General features: G+C 39.2%; 1 protein-coding gene across 5 annotated transcripts in view; it reads right to left on the reverse strand.

The window, feature by feature from the left end:
- Positions 1-19694, reverse strand: part of SLC25A21 (solute carrier family 25 member 21) — a 528472-nt gene that overhangs the window by 38366 nt on the left and 470412 nt on the right. For 3 of the 5 annotated variants that reach the window (XM_081227232.1, XM_081227231.1, XM_081227230.1), the window contains 2 exons: positions 16831-16938; positions 727-891 (listed from right to left, as the gene is read on the reverse strand). In XM_081227232.1, coding sequence (XP_081083358.1) covers positions 727-891; positions 16831-16938 — 273 coding nt within the window. The remainder of the gene's footprint in view (positions 1-726; positions 892-16830; positions 16939-19694) is intronic. The other 2 variants (XM_081227234.1, XM_081227233.1) reach the window with 1 other exon arrangement.

Raw genomic sequence — 19694 nt, forward strand, 5'->3', positions numbered from 1 at the left:
TGTTTCCCCAGCTGGTGCTTTCAGAATTGCAATTTTGATTGCAGGCAAGCAGTATGATGGTGGGAGAAAATTCTGTGATGCTCTAGTAAAAGATGCTCATTTTAAAACATCATGTGTTACTTTTATCTTGTCAAAGTTGAAAGGCTGCTGACATCTGTAAGTTACCATTAAAAATTATTATTATTATTTTATATCAAAAGTGAATGATCCTAGAAGAGTTGATTTACTACTTACCCTAATTAACTTAGGTGAATTTAAAAATTACTATCTGGGTAAAATTTAAATTTTAGGCTGATAATTTTCCCTCATGAACTCAAAATTTATTTACACTATGAAAATTACAACTTTCTTGAGAAAGTTATGCTTCTGAGATAAAAATTAAGTAATAACACTTTCTAGAAATTTCTATTAGTGATAAATGTGAAGCATTCAGGTGTAATGGTGCATTCTTCAAGAAGATGAGTTTTGGTGTCAGACTTGGGTTCAAGGCTCTGCTTTGCTCTTTATTATGTGACTCTGAGCAATTCACTTTATCTTTCTAAGCCTTTGTTTCTGAATTCAAAATAGGGATCACAATGCTCAATAAACAAGGCTGATGTGGGGATCAACTTAGATAAGAGACATAAGAGTTCAGCACAGTGACTTGGAAGGATAAATACTCTACAAATGCAACTATCATCATTGATAGGATTTTTCCTCTAGGATTTTAATCTATTAAACAGTTACCTTATTGACAGGAATAATGTTTTTGACATTGTAGTAGAAGCCGAAATAAACCATGTTGAAAACTCCGTGACGTCCCAAAGTTGCTGTAAATCCTTTGTTGAGGCCCTGGAATCCCAAGCCTTCCTTCTTAATGATGTGTCTTGCATAACTCATGGTGGATGGTTGCTGCACGAGAGAGAAGAAAGGTCATCTTTGGGACCGTGAAACAGAATAAATTACTGTTTTAACTTCCCTTCAAGCCCAAAATTATTAGGGACTTATTTTTCCCCAAAGATGAATAATCATGCCTAGATTCATGCTTTTTAAAATTAGGAAACCCCCAAAGTAAACAAAATTACATGCATAACAACAGGCCTTAAAGGGAAGATTGTTGGCAAAGAAAAAATATCTTTGATGGAATTAGTGAAACTAATGTCATATAATAACTAACATCATTTTCAACATGTCAATAGTTGCATCCAATCCTGGATCATCCACACTAATAGAGGGGATTAACCATATAGATAAACTAGTAATCCATACTGGTAATCCATAACTGCATAATCCAGAAGGAATGTATATTTGGCTCCTGAATATTTACCTTTCTAATTATGTTTTTCTAAAGTGAATGTTACAATTAGTCCCAATTCCATTGCCTCAATAGTTTAAACTGGCGTTAGGTTAGAAATCGGCTGTGGATAAATAGCAGTTGATTGTAGACTTCCTCAAGAAAGTGGGCAATCAGTGTGTGTAACACTTGCTATGATAAATGATAAATCAATGGTGTTGAGAGTACTGGGTTACCTTTAATTTATTTCTTTCCAGCCCTTTGATTGATTACCCAAGGTTGAAATACCTTGACTGCTGGAATCCAGTCAGTTCTACTTTTGGAACTTGCTAAAGAAATCACTGTAGTTTGCCCTGAGTTTTATAATTCATTACAGTACAATTACAACAATACATGTGGGTTTTTAAATAAGGTTGAGTGACTGTTTCCTTTTTGGAGGTACAGCACAAAGGATCTCTCTCCCTCTTAAAATTTGAATACTGAATAGTAAATAAGGGGAAACGTTCAGCATTTAATTTTTTTCCCATAAGGCAAGCACTGACATGACGCTTGTTTGAAATTTCACTGGAGAAGGTTGCTGGAGTGATCATGGCAGTCTGATGCACTCACTGACTAAAAGTGTTTTCTTATCATGTGCAATTAAGGCTGTGTCAGCAGAACAGAACAAATCCAATCAAGGCTTTTCATCCAACTTTGTAGCCATGTAATTAACCTGATACATTTAAATGAGCTTGTTTAGAGAGTAAACCCTATAGCTTTTACTGATAAATGTTTTAAAAACTCTAGCTACAATTCTACACTCAAATTCATCTTTTCATTTAAGAGGATTAATTACAATAAATTACATTAATCCCAAGAAAACCCTTTTTTTGTGACATGAAAAAAACACATGGGAACGTACCTTAAAACCATAAAAGACATGTCATATTGGAAAACCAAAAATTCTCAGAAGGTTAAAGTTCACTCTCTCTGCTACAAAATGGGATTTTTTTGTTTCTGTTATGGCACATTGACTATTAACCCCAGTTATTTATTTTGGTTTTCAAAAGAGACTTGAGGACAAGTTGAGCAGAAGTTCATTTCTGTTGGAAAGACTCTGAAAGTGCTGAGCAAACTCCTAGGCACTGCTCTTTTGTTGTGAGGAAGGCAGCCTAGAAGGCAAAGCAAGGAAAGGAGGCAGCTCTCCTGGGGATGAAAGAAACTAGGCTGCCTGGGTCCAGACTGACCAACACCAGTCCTCCCTGCTTCTAGCCCAAGCTTTCTCTCCATGCTCACCCACTCTGAAGCCCTGAGGGCAGGAGAGATGGGGAGGTCAGAGGCCATCTAGATTCTTCAGCAACAGAGGAACCAATGACTTTGAATGAAAGTGCAGATTAGCATGGCTTTCCCTAAATAAAACAGATATAAAGATGTGTCTATCATTTAAAAATCTAGTGTGCTAAATCATCAAAATTTAAAGAGAGGACTTCTATTACATCTTTTTTAAAATGAATTTTTATTGGAGTACAGTTGATTTACAATGTCCTGTTAGTTTCTGCTGTACAGCAAAGTGAATCAGTTATACATATACATATATCCCCTCTTTTTTAGATTCTTTTCCCATATAGGTCATTACAGAGTACTGAGTAGAGTTCCCTGTGCTATACAGTAGGTTCTTATTAGTTATCTATTTTATATATAGTAGTGTGTATATGTCAATGCAAATAGCATTTACTGATGGCCCATTGCCTAATTTCTACCAGCTTGGATGTTAGGTAGGTACGAAGAAATGTAACACATGGATTTTTGACTCAAGTGCCTTGTTGAGTTTGAACTCAGCTGTGAATAATTAAGCAAATCAGGGGGTAGTACAGTAGTTAGAAATAGGGGGTCAGAGCCAGACAGTCCCAAGCTTTGAATCCCAGCAATACCACTTGCTAGCTTAAGCGGGTATTTTATCCTCTGATTTATCCTCACTTTACTCATCTGTAAAATAAGGATAATAACAGAATCTTCCTCATAGGATTGTTGTTGTGATGATAAATAAGTCAATGAACTTTGCCCTCTGTAAGCATACTATACATTAGCTGTTAATAATAATGGCAATTATGATGATAATAAAACTAGTTTTAATAGTAAAATAACAGGTAATTTCTTTGGTAGTTGAAGGCAATGACAATCAAAAGGTGGAGGCTAGGGGCTTCCCTGGTGGCGCAGTGGTTGGGAGTCCGCCTGCCGATGCAGGGGACACGGGTTCGTGCCCTGGTCTGGGAAGACCCCACATGCCGCGGAGCGGCTGGGCCCGTGGGCCATGGCCGCTGAGCCCGCGTGTCCGGAGCCTGTGCTCCGCAACGGGAGAGACCACAACGGTGAGAGGCCCGCATACCGCAAAAAAAAAAAAAAAAAAAAAAAAGGTGGAGGCTGATTTGAGGGGGAGGAAGGACATGAATAACTAGCCTCTTCCTGCTCATTCCTTTTGGCTGTGGTTTCCTTTTCCCAGAGCCCTGGACCCTTGCGATATGATCCTTCCTACAGAAATGCATCCAGAGTGCAAGATCATAGGTCTGCTTTTTCTGGGAGCCAACCATATCTAACTCCTGGGCTAGAGATCTCCTAGGTCATCACCCCAGGGCTTTCCTCTCAGGAGCAGTAGATCCTGTAAAATGGTCTCTTCCCTACTGCTTGGTAAACATCCTCGGTAAGAACTCTTCACTTGACGGGTCTATGGACTGTAGAAGCGAGGCCACCATGTGGGAGCAAAGGTTGGGAAAGGAAAAGCACACTAACCAGGCCTCCACCTGACACAGTTTATTTATACCCTAGAGAGCATATACATGCATGTTACCAGGTACCTGAGACACAGGAAGTGCTCATCAATGTTAGTCATTATCATAGATACTTGGTACTTTACATACATCTTCTTACTTAATCCTCTGAACAAGTGTGTGGGATGGGTATTATCTTTATCCCCATTTGACAGATGAGGAAACTAAAGTTAAGTTACTTGCTCAATATCACAGAGTTAGTGGAAGTTCCAGAGCTCAAACTGAGGCCCCTCAGACTCCAAGTTCATACTTTTATACTCTGCATGGTTCTGCCATCCTATCATATCTGATTGCCTCTCTCAACAACCTGTAATGTGGACAGCAGGTATATTATCCTCATTTTACAGGTGAGGAAACCAAGGATTAAGTAATATTCTTAAGGGAAAAGTACTGGAAAATGGCTTAAGCAGAATTCTACATCTCATCCAGTGGTACTCTCATGCTTGCTGACTCATTCTTGTTATACACATGCTGTAAGATTTTCAGAGTTTGATAATCCAACTGATACAGGTAACAGATAAATACAAATATATTTTTCTGGTAACTTGAGGCCTTGAGACAAAGAAAAACCTAAATTCTAATTCCTGTAAGAATTAGAAGTGTCCTTTTTGCTTCATTCAGAGACATTGTATCACGCACATGTAAGCAAATATTTAATTAGAAAGGCAAAACATGACTTCCACTAGGAAAATACAGAATCATTTTGACTAGATCTCTGTAAACACAAGTTTTGCTAAACTTATTTGATTACTGGTCTTCCATTTCAAAACAAAATGGTGACTGATTAGCATCATCAGCCAAATGATTCCAATACTATCCAACCCAGCAGGTCACCCACAAATTCAGTTTCCTTTCAATATTTAGATTCACTCCAATTTTCATATTTAATTACCAGCTATGGGCCAAATTGCATTCTAACTTTCCTAGATATACCTTTCATTGACTGCACCAGAGCTGCAAGCATGGAAGAATAAGTGGGTTGGAATGGAGCTAATATTGTGATATCACACTGCTCTCCACGTTGATTTAGAAAAATCTTCAGTTCACTGGTACCTGCCAGAAGTATTTCCATTGGAAGGAACTCAAAGTCTACTTTAACTCTGATGTCAGCTATTGCCAATTGTTAATTCTGGGAACTCCATGTTCTTTTTTTTTTTTTTTTTTTTTTTTGCGGTACACGTGCCTCTCACTGTTGGGGCCTCTCCCGTTGCGGAGCACAGGCTCCAGACGCGCAGGCTCAGAGGCCATGGCTCACAGGCCCAGCCGCTCCGCGGCATGTGGGATCCTCCCAGACCGGGGCACGAACCTGTGTCCCCTGCATCGGCAGGCAGACTCTCAACCACTGTGCCACCAGGGAAGCCCTCCATGTTCTTTTATGCATTTATTTATTCAACAAACACCTATTGAGCCCTACTAGGTGCCATGCACTGTGTTAACTATCTAGTACGGTACTTTGTTCATATTCGAGAAACATAAAAATACTTTTGCTTTGCTTTTTATTTGGAGAGGTATACTGAAAAATTTTATATCTACCCATGAGAATATTCTATAATGTTTATGAAACATGAAATCAAATTTCTGTAATTGATGAAGCCACTATGGAAAACAGTATGGACGTTCCTCAAAAAACTAAAAATAGAACTACCATATGACCCAGCAATTCCACTCCTGGGCATATATCCAAAAAAAATGAAAAAAAATTTTAAAAGATACATGCACTCTAATGTTCATAGCAGCACTATTTATAATAGCCAAGATATGGAAGCAATTCGTGTCCATCAACAGACTAATGGATAAAGAAGATGTGGTATACAATGAGAAATCACCTCACGCCTGTCAGAATGGCTAACATCAAAAAACCCCACAAATAACAAATGTTGGAGAGGATGTGGAGAAAAAGGAACACTCATAAACTGTTGGTGGGAATATAAATTGGTGCAGCCACTATGGAAAACAATATGGATGTTTCTCAAAAAACTAAAAATTGAACTACCATATGACCTAGCAATTCCACAGCTGAGTATATATCTGAGAAAAACTAAAACACTAATTCGAACAGATACATGCACCCCATGTACATAGCAGCATTACTTAGAATTGCCAAGATATGGAAGCAACCTAAGTGTCCATCACCAGATGAATGCATAAAGAAGATGTGGTGTATATATACAATGGAATAATACTCATCCATAAAAAAGAATGAAAACTGATATCACTTATATGTGAAATCTAAAAAATAAAGCAAAATAGTGAATATAGCAAAAAAGAAACAGACTTGTACAGAGAACAATCTAGTGGTTACCAGTGGGGAGAGAGAAGGAGGGAGGGGCAAGATAGAGGTAGGGGATTAAGAAGTACAAGCTATTATGTATAAAGTAAATAAGCTACAAGGATATACTGTATAACACAGGGAATATAGTCAATGTTTTATAATAATTATAAATGGAGTATAACCTTTAAAAATTGTGAATCACTATGTTTTATACCTGTACTTTATATTGCACATCAACTATACCTCAATTTTTAAAGAATGATGTGCTATATATACACAATGGAATATTACTCAGCCGTAAAAAAGAATGACATTCTGCCATTTGCAGCCACGTGGATGGACCTAGAAATTATCATGCTTAGTGAAATAAGTCAGAGAAAGATAAATACTGTATGATATTACTTGTATGTGGAATTTAAAAAATAATACAAATGTATGTGTATAACAAAACAGAAACAGATTCACAGATATAGGGAACAAACAAGTGGGTACCAGTGGGGAGAGGGAAGGGGGAGGGGTGCGTTAGGGGTATGGGATTAAGAGATACAAACTACTGTGTATAAAATACATAAGCAGCAAGGATATACTGTACAGTACAGGGAATTATAGCCATTATCTTGTAATAACTTTTAATGGAATATAAACTGTAAAAATACTAAATCTCTATGCTGCCTACCTAAAACATAATATTATAAATCAACACACTTCAATAAAAAATTCTTTTAAAAATTAAAAGTCCTTAAGAGGCTTAAATAAAAGAGAAGATCCATTGCCTACACAATGCTCCCAGGCACCACTCTGGGACACTGATTCCTTACTCTCTGAGAGCCCAGAATTACCAACAAATCACCGAGATGACTTATGGCAGCCTCAGCTATTTTTTCTGGAGTTCTTCCATCCAACTACTGACCATAGCTGGCTCTGATTACCTTGTGAGATCATGGACAGAGGTTTTAGGCATTGTTCCTTGGGTAAATAGCTATCAGAGCATGGCCGGTAGGCACAAGCGTGGGGTGTGTGTCAGTGGATTTCCTCCCTCTGTAAAGCGAGAGAAGAGCTCTAGGCACACCATGTCCAAAGACAGCACGCTCCACATGCGTCCCTTTACTTGCTTCCCATGGCAAGGGGAACTCGGGTGCATTTTAGAGCCAATGGAATAAGGTGTTGCACTGGATTTCATCACATGACTGGAAAGCAAACCGGATGAGACCTTTATACAGTGAAGTGAGTGTCCATATCTGGGCCTTAAGAAAAATACTGCTTTGTTAAGAGGTATCCAGTTGCTACACTTAGGAAGGAAAATACCCTTGCTCATTAGGAGATAGATCACTTAAGCTCTTCATTCCTCGAAGTCTTGAAGCATTTTCATAAATTTGAAAAAAGAAAAAAACTTTTCCTTTTATTTGAGAACAAAATGTAAGTGAAAGAAGAGGAATCGGGCTCAAAATTCCACAGTTACACATCTCTTTTAGCTTAGGTATTTCACTAATTTGTCGTTGCAGTTTATTTTACTAAGGCATGATTAGGGACAAAAAGACATCCAAAATATAATTATATTCTTTCTAGAATTTACATTTGATGAGCAGGCCTATTTTTAAACAATCTGTGAGTGGAAAATAATTTGCTTTAAACAAACTCTTCCAGATGCTGAGCCACAAAGCTATGTCAACACCAAGTTGCTGTCCAATAACCGCCTGGAGGAACACGGGGCCTCAGGGTGACGGGACGAGACGCTGACCCTGTGCTTTGCCCCCACACTGCTGGCAGAGCAGGAGGGAAGGTGACTGCGCTGTGGACACAGGGGTGACTACTCCGAGGGGGCTGGCAACATGGAAGGAGCCTTTGCTTCTTCATGGTTCCAGAAACACAACGATTTTCCCTTAAGCGTCTTCATTACCCACTTTTCTTTATCCCAGTGAAAACAGTGTGGTTTCTATAAAGAGACCTCTACGTTAATGCTCAGTTCCTTAGAGCTAATAACTGCATTAGGTTTTATTTCCCCTATCCATAACATAGAGATAGAGCCACTGACCTTATAGGGATAATGGGAGAATTAGGTATCAGGTGCGCGTGAGCACTGTAAAAGGTGGAAGGAGACAAAGCAGTTACCAAAGCGATGCGATTGCAGGGCGGTCGTGGCAGCAATCACCAATTATTTTTTCTTTACAGAGCCCTGTATTACCTGATCTGTGAAAACAATTATTTTGTAATTTACAAAAACTGTATAACTTTAGAAAAGCAAATAAAGGGAAAAACATGTAAGGCATCTTGCACAGTATCTGACCTATAGTGGATGTTCTGTAAATGGTAGCTATTACCATTACTTCAAAGTCTCAATTCTGAAAGCAAAAATCTAGGGTTTCTGGCACAGCTGAGTGGAAGACTGAAGTCTATTTTCTGTAAATGATAATAGAGAGGCGACTTGGCTGCTGCCTTAGGTACTGTTGAAAGATAACTATAGGAATGGATTCATACACATAATTCACTTTTCTGCCTACAAGAATCACAGACTGGAAAGAAATAATTTAGGTACTGAACAGCTTCCTGGCAGGATTTCACATGGTAATGCAGGAAAAATTTGAACTTAACTCAGTACGTCATCATGAATGTTGACATGCCCTTGAAGCTAGCTTCTCACACGTTCTGAAAACAGAGCCACACATTCACTCCCTATATAACTCAACTTCTCTTCTTCTGGAAAGAGAGGATCGCAAAGTACCGTCGTATTCACTTTGTGTTGTCTCTACATAATATAACTAAGTCTAAGCATTTTTTAATTGCCTATGGAGAAAATAATCACTAAGCTTTGTGATACTGTACATGATCTAACTGGTCTCTATTAGATTATTAAGCTCCCAGGATAGAGTGTGTGGAGCTATATTTAGTGGTGTTATCCAAAACGAGAATCAACCCCTGAACTAATTTTTTAAAAATTCCTATCTTTAAAGATTCTACCATCGATGATACATTTGCTATCAGTTCATTGATCCTTAAGTTTTAATCATAGAGCATAGGTGGGAGACTGTTCCCTTCTTGGGCTGAACATCTTTAAAGATTAAATAGAGGTGAAACAGGCTTTTGCAATTTCCTAAAGGTTTAGTTTCATATTTGGGGGTGAGAATGATTATGTTCATATGTAACATGGATAAAAATGACAGAGTAGAAGGATAACCTGTGCCCCATCCACACATCAGAGGCAAATCCTATAGACCTCAAGGGAAGGAAAACATAAGCTGTTAGCCAAATAATAACTTTCAAGTAGATTTCAAAGTGGAGAGAAAAACTGGGAAACAATTCATACAAGATTTTGCTCCTGGAGAGAAATTCACATTTTCCAGGCTAGCAGAGAGCATGCCAGCAAAACACCACTTGGCTTAGCATAATTGATAGGGGACTTCTCATTCTTATAAGTGTACAGAAAAAAAACGATGCACCTAGTTAGAAGGGAGCAGGGTCTTATAAGGACGACAAGTTACAAAGTCCCACTTTTGGCAAGACCGGGTACACACACCATCTCCAATGGAGAAATCCTTGGGCAAGCCTAGTCCTAAGCCAAAGAGACTACAAACCAGAACAACACTTTGCTTGGGTTTAGTTTGAAGGATGGGGGGAAATTTGGATCTATCCTGATTTTATCTGAACATGTTTTTATACCCACTGAACCAAACCAGAGCATGACAAAGCTGTGATTACTTTGCTCCCCACAGAAGGTCAAGCGTATTTAAATTAGAGACCGGTTTTCTTTATTCACTGTGAATTTTAAGATGCTGGCCAAGATTCTGGTATTGGAATTGAAGGAAGTGTGGCAGGGATTATAGTCTTTGACTGATATGGTGGTAATTTTAAAAGCGGAGGCAAGACAAGTACACCTATTGAAATACTTTATACAGAAGCTGGAAGGATATAAGGGAAGTATCAATAACCAAATTAACCACAATTTCCTTTACATTTCTAGCATAGTTTAGGGCTAACTCGGAGGGAAGGCATATTTTATGGATAACATACCTCTGACTGGCTAGAAAATCAGTCCTAGACCACAGAGGGGAGAACACAGGCAGCTGGAGCCAGCAGCGTACCTGCCATTCCTAGGAAATCCTGTCAGAAATTTCACTGAGGGCCCCAAGAACATAGCACACACAGCCTCTGCTCTCAGCCAGTACTGCCCTTGGATCCCAGCTAGAGGGGCGCCTTTCCTGGACCCCATGCTTCAGAGGGCCCCATTCTGGCCCTTTGCCAGCCATTCCCTCCCCACAGGGCCAAATGGACATCTACCTACATTCCACAACCTCCTTCTAGACAATGCTCTGTGCACCTGGGACCATGGCAGTCCTTTTGTTCCATCTTTATCACTCTACCACTGCCTCCAAGACTTTAAGTGTAATATTAAGAGTCTTTTTTTTTTTTTTTTTTTGCGGTACGCGGGCCTCTCACTGTTGTGGCCTCTCCCGTTGAGGAGCACAGGCTCCGGACGCGCAGGCTCAGCAGCCATGGCTCACGGGCCCAGCCGCTCCGCGGCATGTGGGATCTTCCCGGACTGGGGCACGAACCCGTGTCCCCTTCATCGGCAGGCGGGCTCTCAACCACTGCACCACCAGGGAAGCCCCTTAAGAGTCATATTGACTACTGTTACCCTAGGCTGTCTTCCACTACATAACTTCCCATAACTTCTACTACATACTTCCCATAACTTCTTGGGAAATTTTCATGTTTAAAGGACCACACAGACTTACCTCCTCAGGCTGACGAAATAGGAAAATCCACAATTACTGTGTATGAATCCGTGGTGGTTCAAATCTAAGGCAGGAAGGTAGAAAGGCTGAGCCACAGACCTGTGGCCTGAGAAACTCATACTATTGGCAGAGCAGCAAGAGTTATCTCCCTGCAAAATAAGCCTCTGGGGAAACTGCTCTGCTTTTCGTAAAGGTGTTGTTAAGCCATCTGGCCATTCTGCATGCAGCCCATCTATTTAGCGTTTCACCACAGCTGGAAGCTGTAATTGACTGAAAAGGCTGAAAATGAGCTTAGTTCACAGCCTCCAGGTGAAGTGGCCCCGAAGGCTTGATCAAGAATCCACGTTCAATTTACATGACTATTCTGGAGGAAGAATATCTTGATTGTGGTAGAACTCTTTCCAAAGTGGCTTCAAATGTTTTTAGTTTCCTCTTGAACTTCTGCTGCTATATGCAAGTTATTTATAGCAAACAGGTACCCAACTACTATTGTTTATGATAACAGACCTGCATCTAAGTTTAAAGATCTTGTCAATAGGCACTGTAACTAGGCTGCCAGCCCTTAAGCCCTGATTAAGAATTCAGGCTGAATGGATTGCATTGGCAGTTGGGAACGACCTAAGGTGAACCATTGCTCAGTAAGCTGTTTTTGAGCCCACAACTGGGAGTCAGGTGTGACTGTTCATTGCAGCAATATCTCAAGATAGATCTGTCTCTAGTCAACCTTAAGGATTTATAAGATCAATTTGCATCTAGAAATAGTTACCATTGGTTGAGTGCCTATCATGTCGCAGGCTCTGTGTTAAGACCTTTGGGTATACTATCACTTTTAAATTCTCATAAAAAGCCCGTCGTAATAATAACTACTAACACTTATTAAACCACCACTACATGACAGACTGTATTGACAGCTTTATATGCATGTCTCAACTAACCCTATTACACCATTTGATGTGGCCATTACTATTATCTTTCCCTAACAAAAGAGGAAACTGGGCTATGGTCAGAGTAGGAAGCAGGGGGCTTTCACAAAGTCAGTAACTTAGATGGCCCTGTGGGGCTTGTGTTTCTATCTCCTTATAGAAATACCTTGTTGTAATGTAGTTGGACTGATCACCATCATTTTACCACAGAGGGAACTGCAAGTAACTTGTTCAAGGCCATACTGTTAGGAAATGGTAAAGAGCTTGATGGGTATATCTCTCCGCAAACTCTTATGGGTTTTTGCTCCCCAAACCAATTGCCTTTCTGTTCTAGACAGCTTTGTTTATATATGTTCTTTGATAATTTGCACATAAGGTTTAAGCTCTTTAAGAAATTATAGAGCAGGAAAAAATGGGGGTTCCTGCTACTATAAATGAAGTACTAGAACCGGAATTACACAAGGTTGAGTCCTAAGATGGGTCAGCAAGTCATTCCCACCTGAATTAGCTGAGAAGATTCTCCCTGAAGTGGGTTTGACCCGGCAGAGCCATTAGAACATTTCTTTTGGATTACTTACTTTTCTTTATACGGTTCTGTATTTTCTAAATTTTCTATAGTGAGCAAGTGTTACCTTCCAGTGTAAATGTTCACAGATAATACTGGATACATTCTCATGTTAAACATTCAAATGCACCAAGCTCTTCCCTTAAACTCTTATCTTCCTCTCCCCCCTTCCAGTCTCCTTTCCAGAGGCAGCCACAGTGAGAAGTTTGTATGAACTCCTCCAGACCTGCACTGTCTTCTAAGGACATCACCATCGACATGAGGCTACTGAGTGCTTGAAATGTCCTAGTTTAAACTGGAACGTGCTTATAAGCATAAAATACACACTAGATTTGAATATCCAGTATGAAAAAAGAGTGTAAAATATCTCATATAATTTGTTTATTGATTACATTTTGAAATGATAATATTTTGGATATACTGGGTTAAATAATATATAATTTAATTTCATCTGTTTCTTTTTACCTTTTTACATTTAGGTGGCACATGTTATATTTCTATTTTTGGACAGCACTGCTTGAGAGTCTAGATCATTTTTAGTACATCTGTACACTTATATGTACATACAGAAATATGTAGTTTTTTGGTGTCTCCTAACATAAATATGCATTATCTATACATAATTAAAACTTTATACCAGAATTAAAACTTTTTTTCCTAAAAAAGGAAGCATAATCTTTAAATGCTTTAGGCATTAAATTAATTCCTAAAAAAAAAAAATTAATTCCTTTCTTCCTCCCTTTCTCTTCCTCTTCCTCTCCCCGCACCACCCCCCATAGTTCTTGACAACCTACAAAGCCTCAGAGTGAAGAAAGTAATAATTATTCTTCACCATACAGATGCTGAAGTGAGCGCACCTAACATTGTTTTGGATTAATTCAACACAGGTACAGATTAACAAAAGGGTATCACTTGTTGGATAAAAGGACGTGCTAGTCAATAGACGAAGGCTTTGGAGTTAATGAGTCCTCGACAAAAGAAAACAGCTGCACTTGCCCCAAATGACTGGTAGGTTTTTTAAAATGTCTAGATCTGAAATTTGCTATTCTTTTTTTCTTTTTTAAACATCTTTATTGGAGTATAATTTCTTTACAGTGGTGTGTTAGTTTCTGCTTTATAACAAAGTGAATCAGCTATACATATACATATATCCCCATATCTCCTCCCCCTTGCATCTCCCTCCCACCCTCCCTATCCCACCCCTCTAGGTGGTCACAAAGCTGATCTCCCTGTGCTACGCAGTTGCTTCCCACTAGCTATCTATTTTACGTTTGGTAGTGTATATATGTCCATGCCACTCTCTTACTTTGTCCCAGCTTACCCTTCCCCCTCCCCATGTCCTCAAGTCCATTCTCTGTCTGTGTCTTTATTCATGTCCTGCCCCTAGGTTCTTCAGAAACATTTTTTTTTTTAGATTCCATATATATGTGTTAGCATATGGTATTTGCTTTTCTCTTTCTGACTTACTTCACTCCGTATGACAGTCTCTAGGTCCATCCACCTCACTACAAATAACTCAATTTCATTTCTTTTTATGGCTGAGTAATATTCCATTGTATATATGTGCCACATCTTCTTTATCCTTTCATCTGCTGATGGACACTTAGGTTGCTTCCATGGCCTGGCTATTGTAAATAGAGCTGCAATGAACATTGTGGCACATGACTCTTTTTGAATTATTTTTCAGGGTATTTTCAGGGTATACACCCAGTAGTGGGATTGCTGGGTCATATGGTAGTTCTAATTTTAGTTTTTTGAGGAACCTCCATACTGTTCTCCATAGTGGCTGTATCAATTTACATTCCCACCAACAGTGCAAGAGGGTTCCCTTTTCTCCACACTCTCTCCAGCATTTACTGTTTGTAGATTTTTTGATGATGGCCATTCTTACTGGTGTGAGGTGATATCTCATTGTAGTTCTGATTTGCATTTCTCTAATGATTAATGATGTTGAGCATTCTTTCATGTATTTGTTGGCAATCTGTGTATCTTCTTTGGAGAAATGTCTCTTTAGGTCTTCTGCCCATTTTTGGATTGGGTTGTTTGTTTTTTTGATATTGAGCTGCATGAGCTGCTTGTATATTTTGGAGATTAATCCTTTGTCAGTGTGAAATTTGCTATTCTTATCACGTCATTCCTTTCACTCAGATTTTTTTTGCAATAGGCATAGTCCCATGACCTTATGTTGGATGACTGACTATGCACTAACTCCTTTTCAGTTTGATCAGTATCGGCACCTTTGACCAATAACGTGCCACCTCTGATCAGCTACTGAATCCTGATAGTTGCTGGAAACAAAATGCTGACATGTGTGACCTATGTGATCTCTGTTTTACCAAGTTCTGACTAGTTGAAGAAATATGACAAATATTTTATAGGGTACCTAATAGATTTTATTTTGTCTAAGTAAATATCTGACGATGAATCCAGTTCAGTGGATTCTGCAAAAGAAACGACCTCAAACAAGTTCCCCATCCTCCCCCACTTAGAAAAATGGCTGTATATACATAAACTATTTACACAGACCACACTCGTGTCAATGAACTAGGAGCACGTGCACATGTAGCATTCTTGTGTTGGGCTGGAAGGGTGTTTACCATGTTCTAGCAAGGCCTCAGCATGTGCAAAACATTAGCCGCTCTTACGTGGCCTCAGTGTAGAACCTCCCTGAGGGCAGAGGAGAGAAAAAGAACATCAGGCATGAGCAGGGCTGCTGTGATACTTGGTTCTTTTCATTCCTGTGAGTGCTTCTTGGTGCTCTGTCCCATGTGTGTTCCTCTGTTTACATGCTGTCTTGATAAAGGACTGCAGTTCGAAGGCCTGTGTATTCTTTTGCTCACTCCTTGCTGCCCCGAGACAAGCTTCCCAATGGGTAAAAATGGGACACTGAATTGGGAGCCCCAAGTTTTCTTCTAGCTGGTAATTCTCCCAGCCAAATTTTCCTTGAGCAGATTCCATGGGGGCTGTCTTTAATGCTCCATATTGACAGGACATTTGAAAAGTGTTTCTTTTTATTTCTTCCTGGTCCTTGCCATCTTTACCCATCATTCAAGGAAGAATAGAGAAAAAGCAAAACAGAAACAGAGACTAGGGCAATACAGGAATTTTCAACCTTTTCTGAAGTGCTATATATCTCTGCAATTAAGACAATCTTTTGAAACTTAAAAACAAAAAAATCTTCCTTAATTAGGATTGACGTCCTCTGAGTAGATACCATCTGCTGTAGCAGCCCAACCCTGTCCTCCGCAGCTCTTGGCAGTTACAGGTGAGTAGAGGCCCCTTCTCTGTTCCCACACCCCTGCTCAAGAAGCTGCCAGGGAGCTCTCAGGCAGTAGCAGCAGGCAGGAAGTGGGGTAGGAGTGAGGGGGGTCTCCACCCATTAGCAGATGCTTAAGAAGTAGGCAGGGGAACTTTTCTATGGAGAAATTCAGGTCAGCAGATACTCCAAACCAATTTATACCATGTGCTACCCAGTTGTGGAAGCAAATTCAAGTGCTAAGAAAGGACCTGGACTGCCAATCCCCTTATTTTTTCCGTACCTTGGGCTTGGCACCCAAAAGAATAAAACAAGAACAGTTGGACTTGGTGGTTTAAAGGGAATTATTCGGCAACTTCAAGGAAGTGAAGGCAGCACAGACCAAGGCAAGCTGTCTTCATGGAACATCATGTACCAGTGACTAAATGTCAAGACCCATCATTGTCCAAGTGGTGATGTCTACACAGGTTTAGTAGTATGCTCATTCAGATTTAACCAAAAGACAAGCATGACAGGTTATCAGAATCTTTGGGGGAGGGCAGTGTGTGGAGTCAGGGAAGGTGTGAGGTAATTTTACAAATGACTTCATAATTTTTTTTTTTAAAGCACAGCAATATTATCATCCTAGTAGTTTTTGCTATAGTCTATTCTAGTAAAATGTGAAATAGAAGTTCTGCCAAAAGTACAGAAAACATTTCCAAACAAGTCATTATAGATTACATTACAACTCTAAAATAAAAATGTCTAAACATGTGTTTGTCTATTAGACTTTTTTTAAAATTAATTTTTATTGGAGTATGGTTGCTTTATGGTGTCCATCAGACTTTAGTGCATTTTTGTTAACGCTTTCCTTGTGGAAGAAATTTGACTTTTTCTTATGCTACTTCCTTAACAATAAGTTACTATGGCTTTAACAAGTGGCTATGGGCTGGGTTCATAATTTGACGTTATATTCTGAAAAATAATTTTTGTATTCCATCAACAACAGGAAAACATTAAATGATTACCTCTGTAAATTTGTTCCGATTGGCTTGCAAGCCAACTTTTACTACCTCAAAAGGGTTGACCACAATGGCTTCTGTTAGTCCAGATCCCAATCCAGCAATGATAAAGGTCTAGAAAAATTAAGTCAATCAATACTTTAAAACAAGTCATCATGTGTATGGGGTTAAACATCCTACTCATTACACTATGCAGCTGAATGTTATAATGAGAATGGAGAAACTCACATAAATGCACCGTATACCATTACTAAACAGCTTTAGATCTTGATTAGATGCTGACAATTCATGAAGAAGAAATTACAGAAGCCACAAACCACATCCTAACAATTCAAAATAAAATGTCAAAGCCCCATCAACAATGACTTTGTCCTTTAATGAAAAGAAAGGTTGTTTTACTTATTTAAGGTGGATACTAAAACATCTGTACATGTAACAACTAAAAGAGAGTTTGACTCAAAAAAGGAGAGCTTCATTTTTAAACATCTACTTAAATACATTTATTGAGCATATAAGAAATTCAAGGAGGAGAACCACAAATAAAATGCTTATAAAAAGCTAAATTTCAGGTAACCAAACAGTATAGCCAAAAATATTTAAATGTATAGCCATATTCTTAAGAGTCATTATTCTAGGAAATTAAGAAACGAAAAAAAACAGTTTAAAATTAATCCTTTATCTGTCTCTTTAAACTGATAATTGCCCTATTCTTCTAGAGCTAGAAGCTGAGGAATAAAAGTTGAGGTCAGAGATAAACAGGTTGTCTTGAAGGGCTCAGATAAAATCTAGCACATTTATCAAAAGGTGGCTGTGTATCAGGTTCTTATTTGTTATCTGTTAAGAACTTCTGCAGTAGGAAAGAACAATTTTCTAGAATTTTCCACTGAGTAGAATGCTTAAAGGATTTTCAGAAACTTTGAATCAAAAATAACCACAGGGCTTCCCTGGTGATGCAGTGGTTGAGAGTCCGCCTGCCGATGCAGGGGACACGGGTTCGTGCCCCGGTCCGGGAAGATCCCACATGCCGCGGAGCGGCTAGGCCCGTGAGCCATGGACACTGAGCCTGCGCGTCCGGAGCCTGTGCTCCGCAACGGGAGAGGCCACAACAGTGAGAGGCCCGCGTACCACAAACAAAACAAAACCCACAACTATTAAAACACACACACACACACACACACACACACACACACAAACACACACAGCAGGAAAACAAAATGAAGCAAAGCCTCAAACCTTCAAAACAGATGCTGAAAAAAATAATTCCTTGGTGCTGAAGCTCTAATTCCAGGGGAAGAGGTAATACTGTATACAACTAGGGGGGAAAAAAGTCAATGAAGAGTAAAGAGGAGAAGCTCTTATTCGGAGTCTCTAATTTATTCAGAGTAGGAGACTAAAAGAGAAAAGGGAGAAATGAATGTTCTATAACCTTAGAAGGGGAGGCAATGTGGAACCAGGGCAGGATCCAGAGCCAGGAGGTCTGGGTTTAGGTTCTGGTTTTGCCACTTTATTGGCTGTGTGACCAGAGATGCCATGTACAGTAGTTTGGGCGCAAAGGTGAATGTGGAGGCTGAAATCAGCCTGCACCCTACTTGCCAAGCCAGAAAGGCATCAGTCAGGAGAAAGGGGCACCTTTTCATAATCCACACATAAACGCCGTGTGTGTTAGCTGCAGCTCTGTGTTTAAATCACTGAGTCTTTTAAAGAAGATGTGGTACATATATTCAATGGAATGTTACTCAGATATTAAAAAGAATGAAATAATGTCATTTGTAGCAACATGGATGGACATGGAGACTATCATACTAAGTGAAGTAAGTCAGACAGAGAAAGACAAATATCATATGATATCACTTACACACAGAATCTTAAAAAAATGATACAAGTGAACTTATTTACAAAACAGACTCACAGACTTAGAGAACGAATTTATGGTTATGGGGGGGGAGGTTAGGGGAGGGGGATAGATTGGGAGTTTGGGATTGACATGTACACACTGCTATATTTAAAATAAAATCCCTTTGCATGAAAAAAAATCACTGTATCTTTTATAAGCCACTGTTTTCTCATCTGTAAAATGGAGACAACAATATCTAATCTTTGATTTAATAAGGTTATTATGAGGGTCAAAATAATGTGTGAAGGCCTTTTGTAAAGTGCTGTACAAAACCATTGTAACTGTTGCACGACGAGGAAGAATGGGATTGTATACAGATTCTAGGAGAGAGAATAACTAATGATGCTTTCCTTTCATGCCCCTTTATTACAATTTTAAACATATTTGTATAGGGTAACAGACAAAATATTTTATTCATTTACCTCAGACTTCCATCATGGAATCCAAAGGCAGAAAAAAAAAAATACTAGTCCCAAACTCTTCTGACTGAAAAAGCTAAAATCCAGATGTTCAAGTTTTTATTACTATATGCAATCTTCCAAGTAATTCACTTTTTTGTTCTTCTATAAAACTCAGCTACATTTGCTGTCAGAACTAGTGTTCAGCAGTCCCTTGTCAAAAGAATTGATCAGCTATCAGCAGATCATGTTACTCAGATTGTTCCAGAGACCAGCGGTAACTGTTGGGTCCCCAGCCTCCCAGGCTTTTCACGTGAGAGCACCAGGGGACATTTAATGGCTGTTTAAGTGTCTAGCTGTATCAAAAAGAAACTGTAATAAATGAGTTCAAGAAAAGAGAAAAACTGTATACAGTTTGCATGAATTCGGTGAGAGGAGCTGAAGTAGCCAAATGCTTTTCTGTTTGAATTCTCAAGACAGAAGTGCAGTCTCTCACATGGTACCAATGCTTGACACAGGATCAGCCACGGCCCTCTGGAAACTGTATTTTACTGTCCTTTGCTAGGAAGTTTTTTTTT

The sequence above is a fragment of the Mesoplodon bidens genome (genome assembly GCF_964165515.1).
Source record: "Mesoplodon bidens genome assembly, chromosome: 3".
Classification (NCBI taxonomy): Eukaryota; Metazoa; Chordata; class Mammalia; order Artiodactyla; family Ziphiidae; genus Mesoplodon; species Mesoplodon bidens.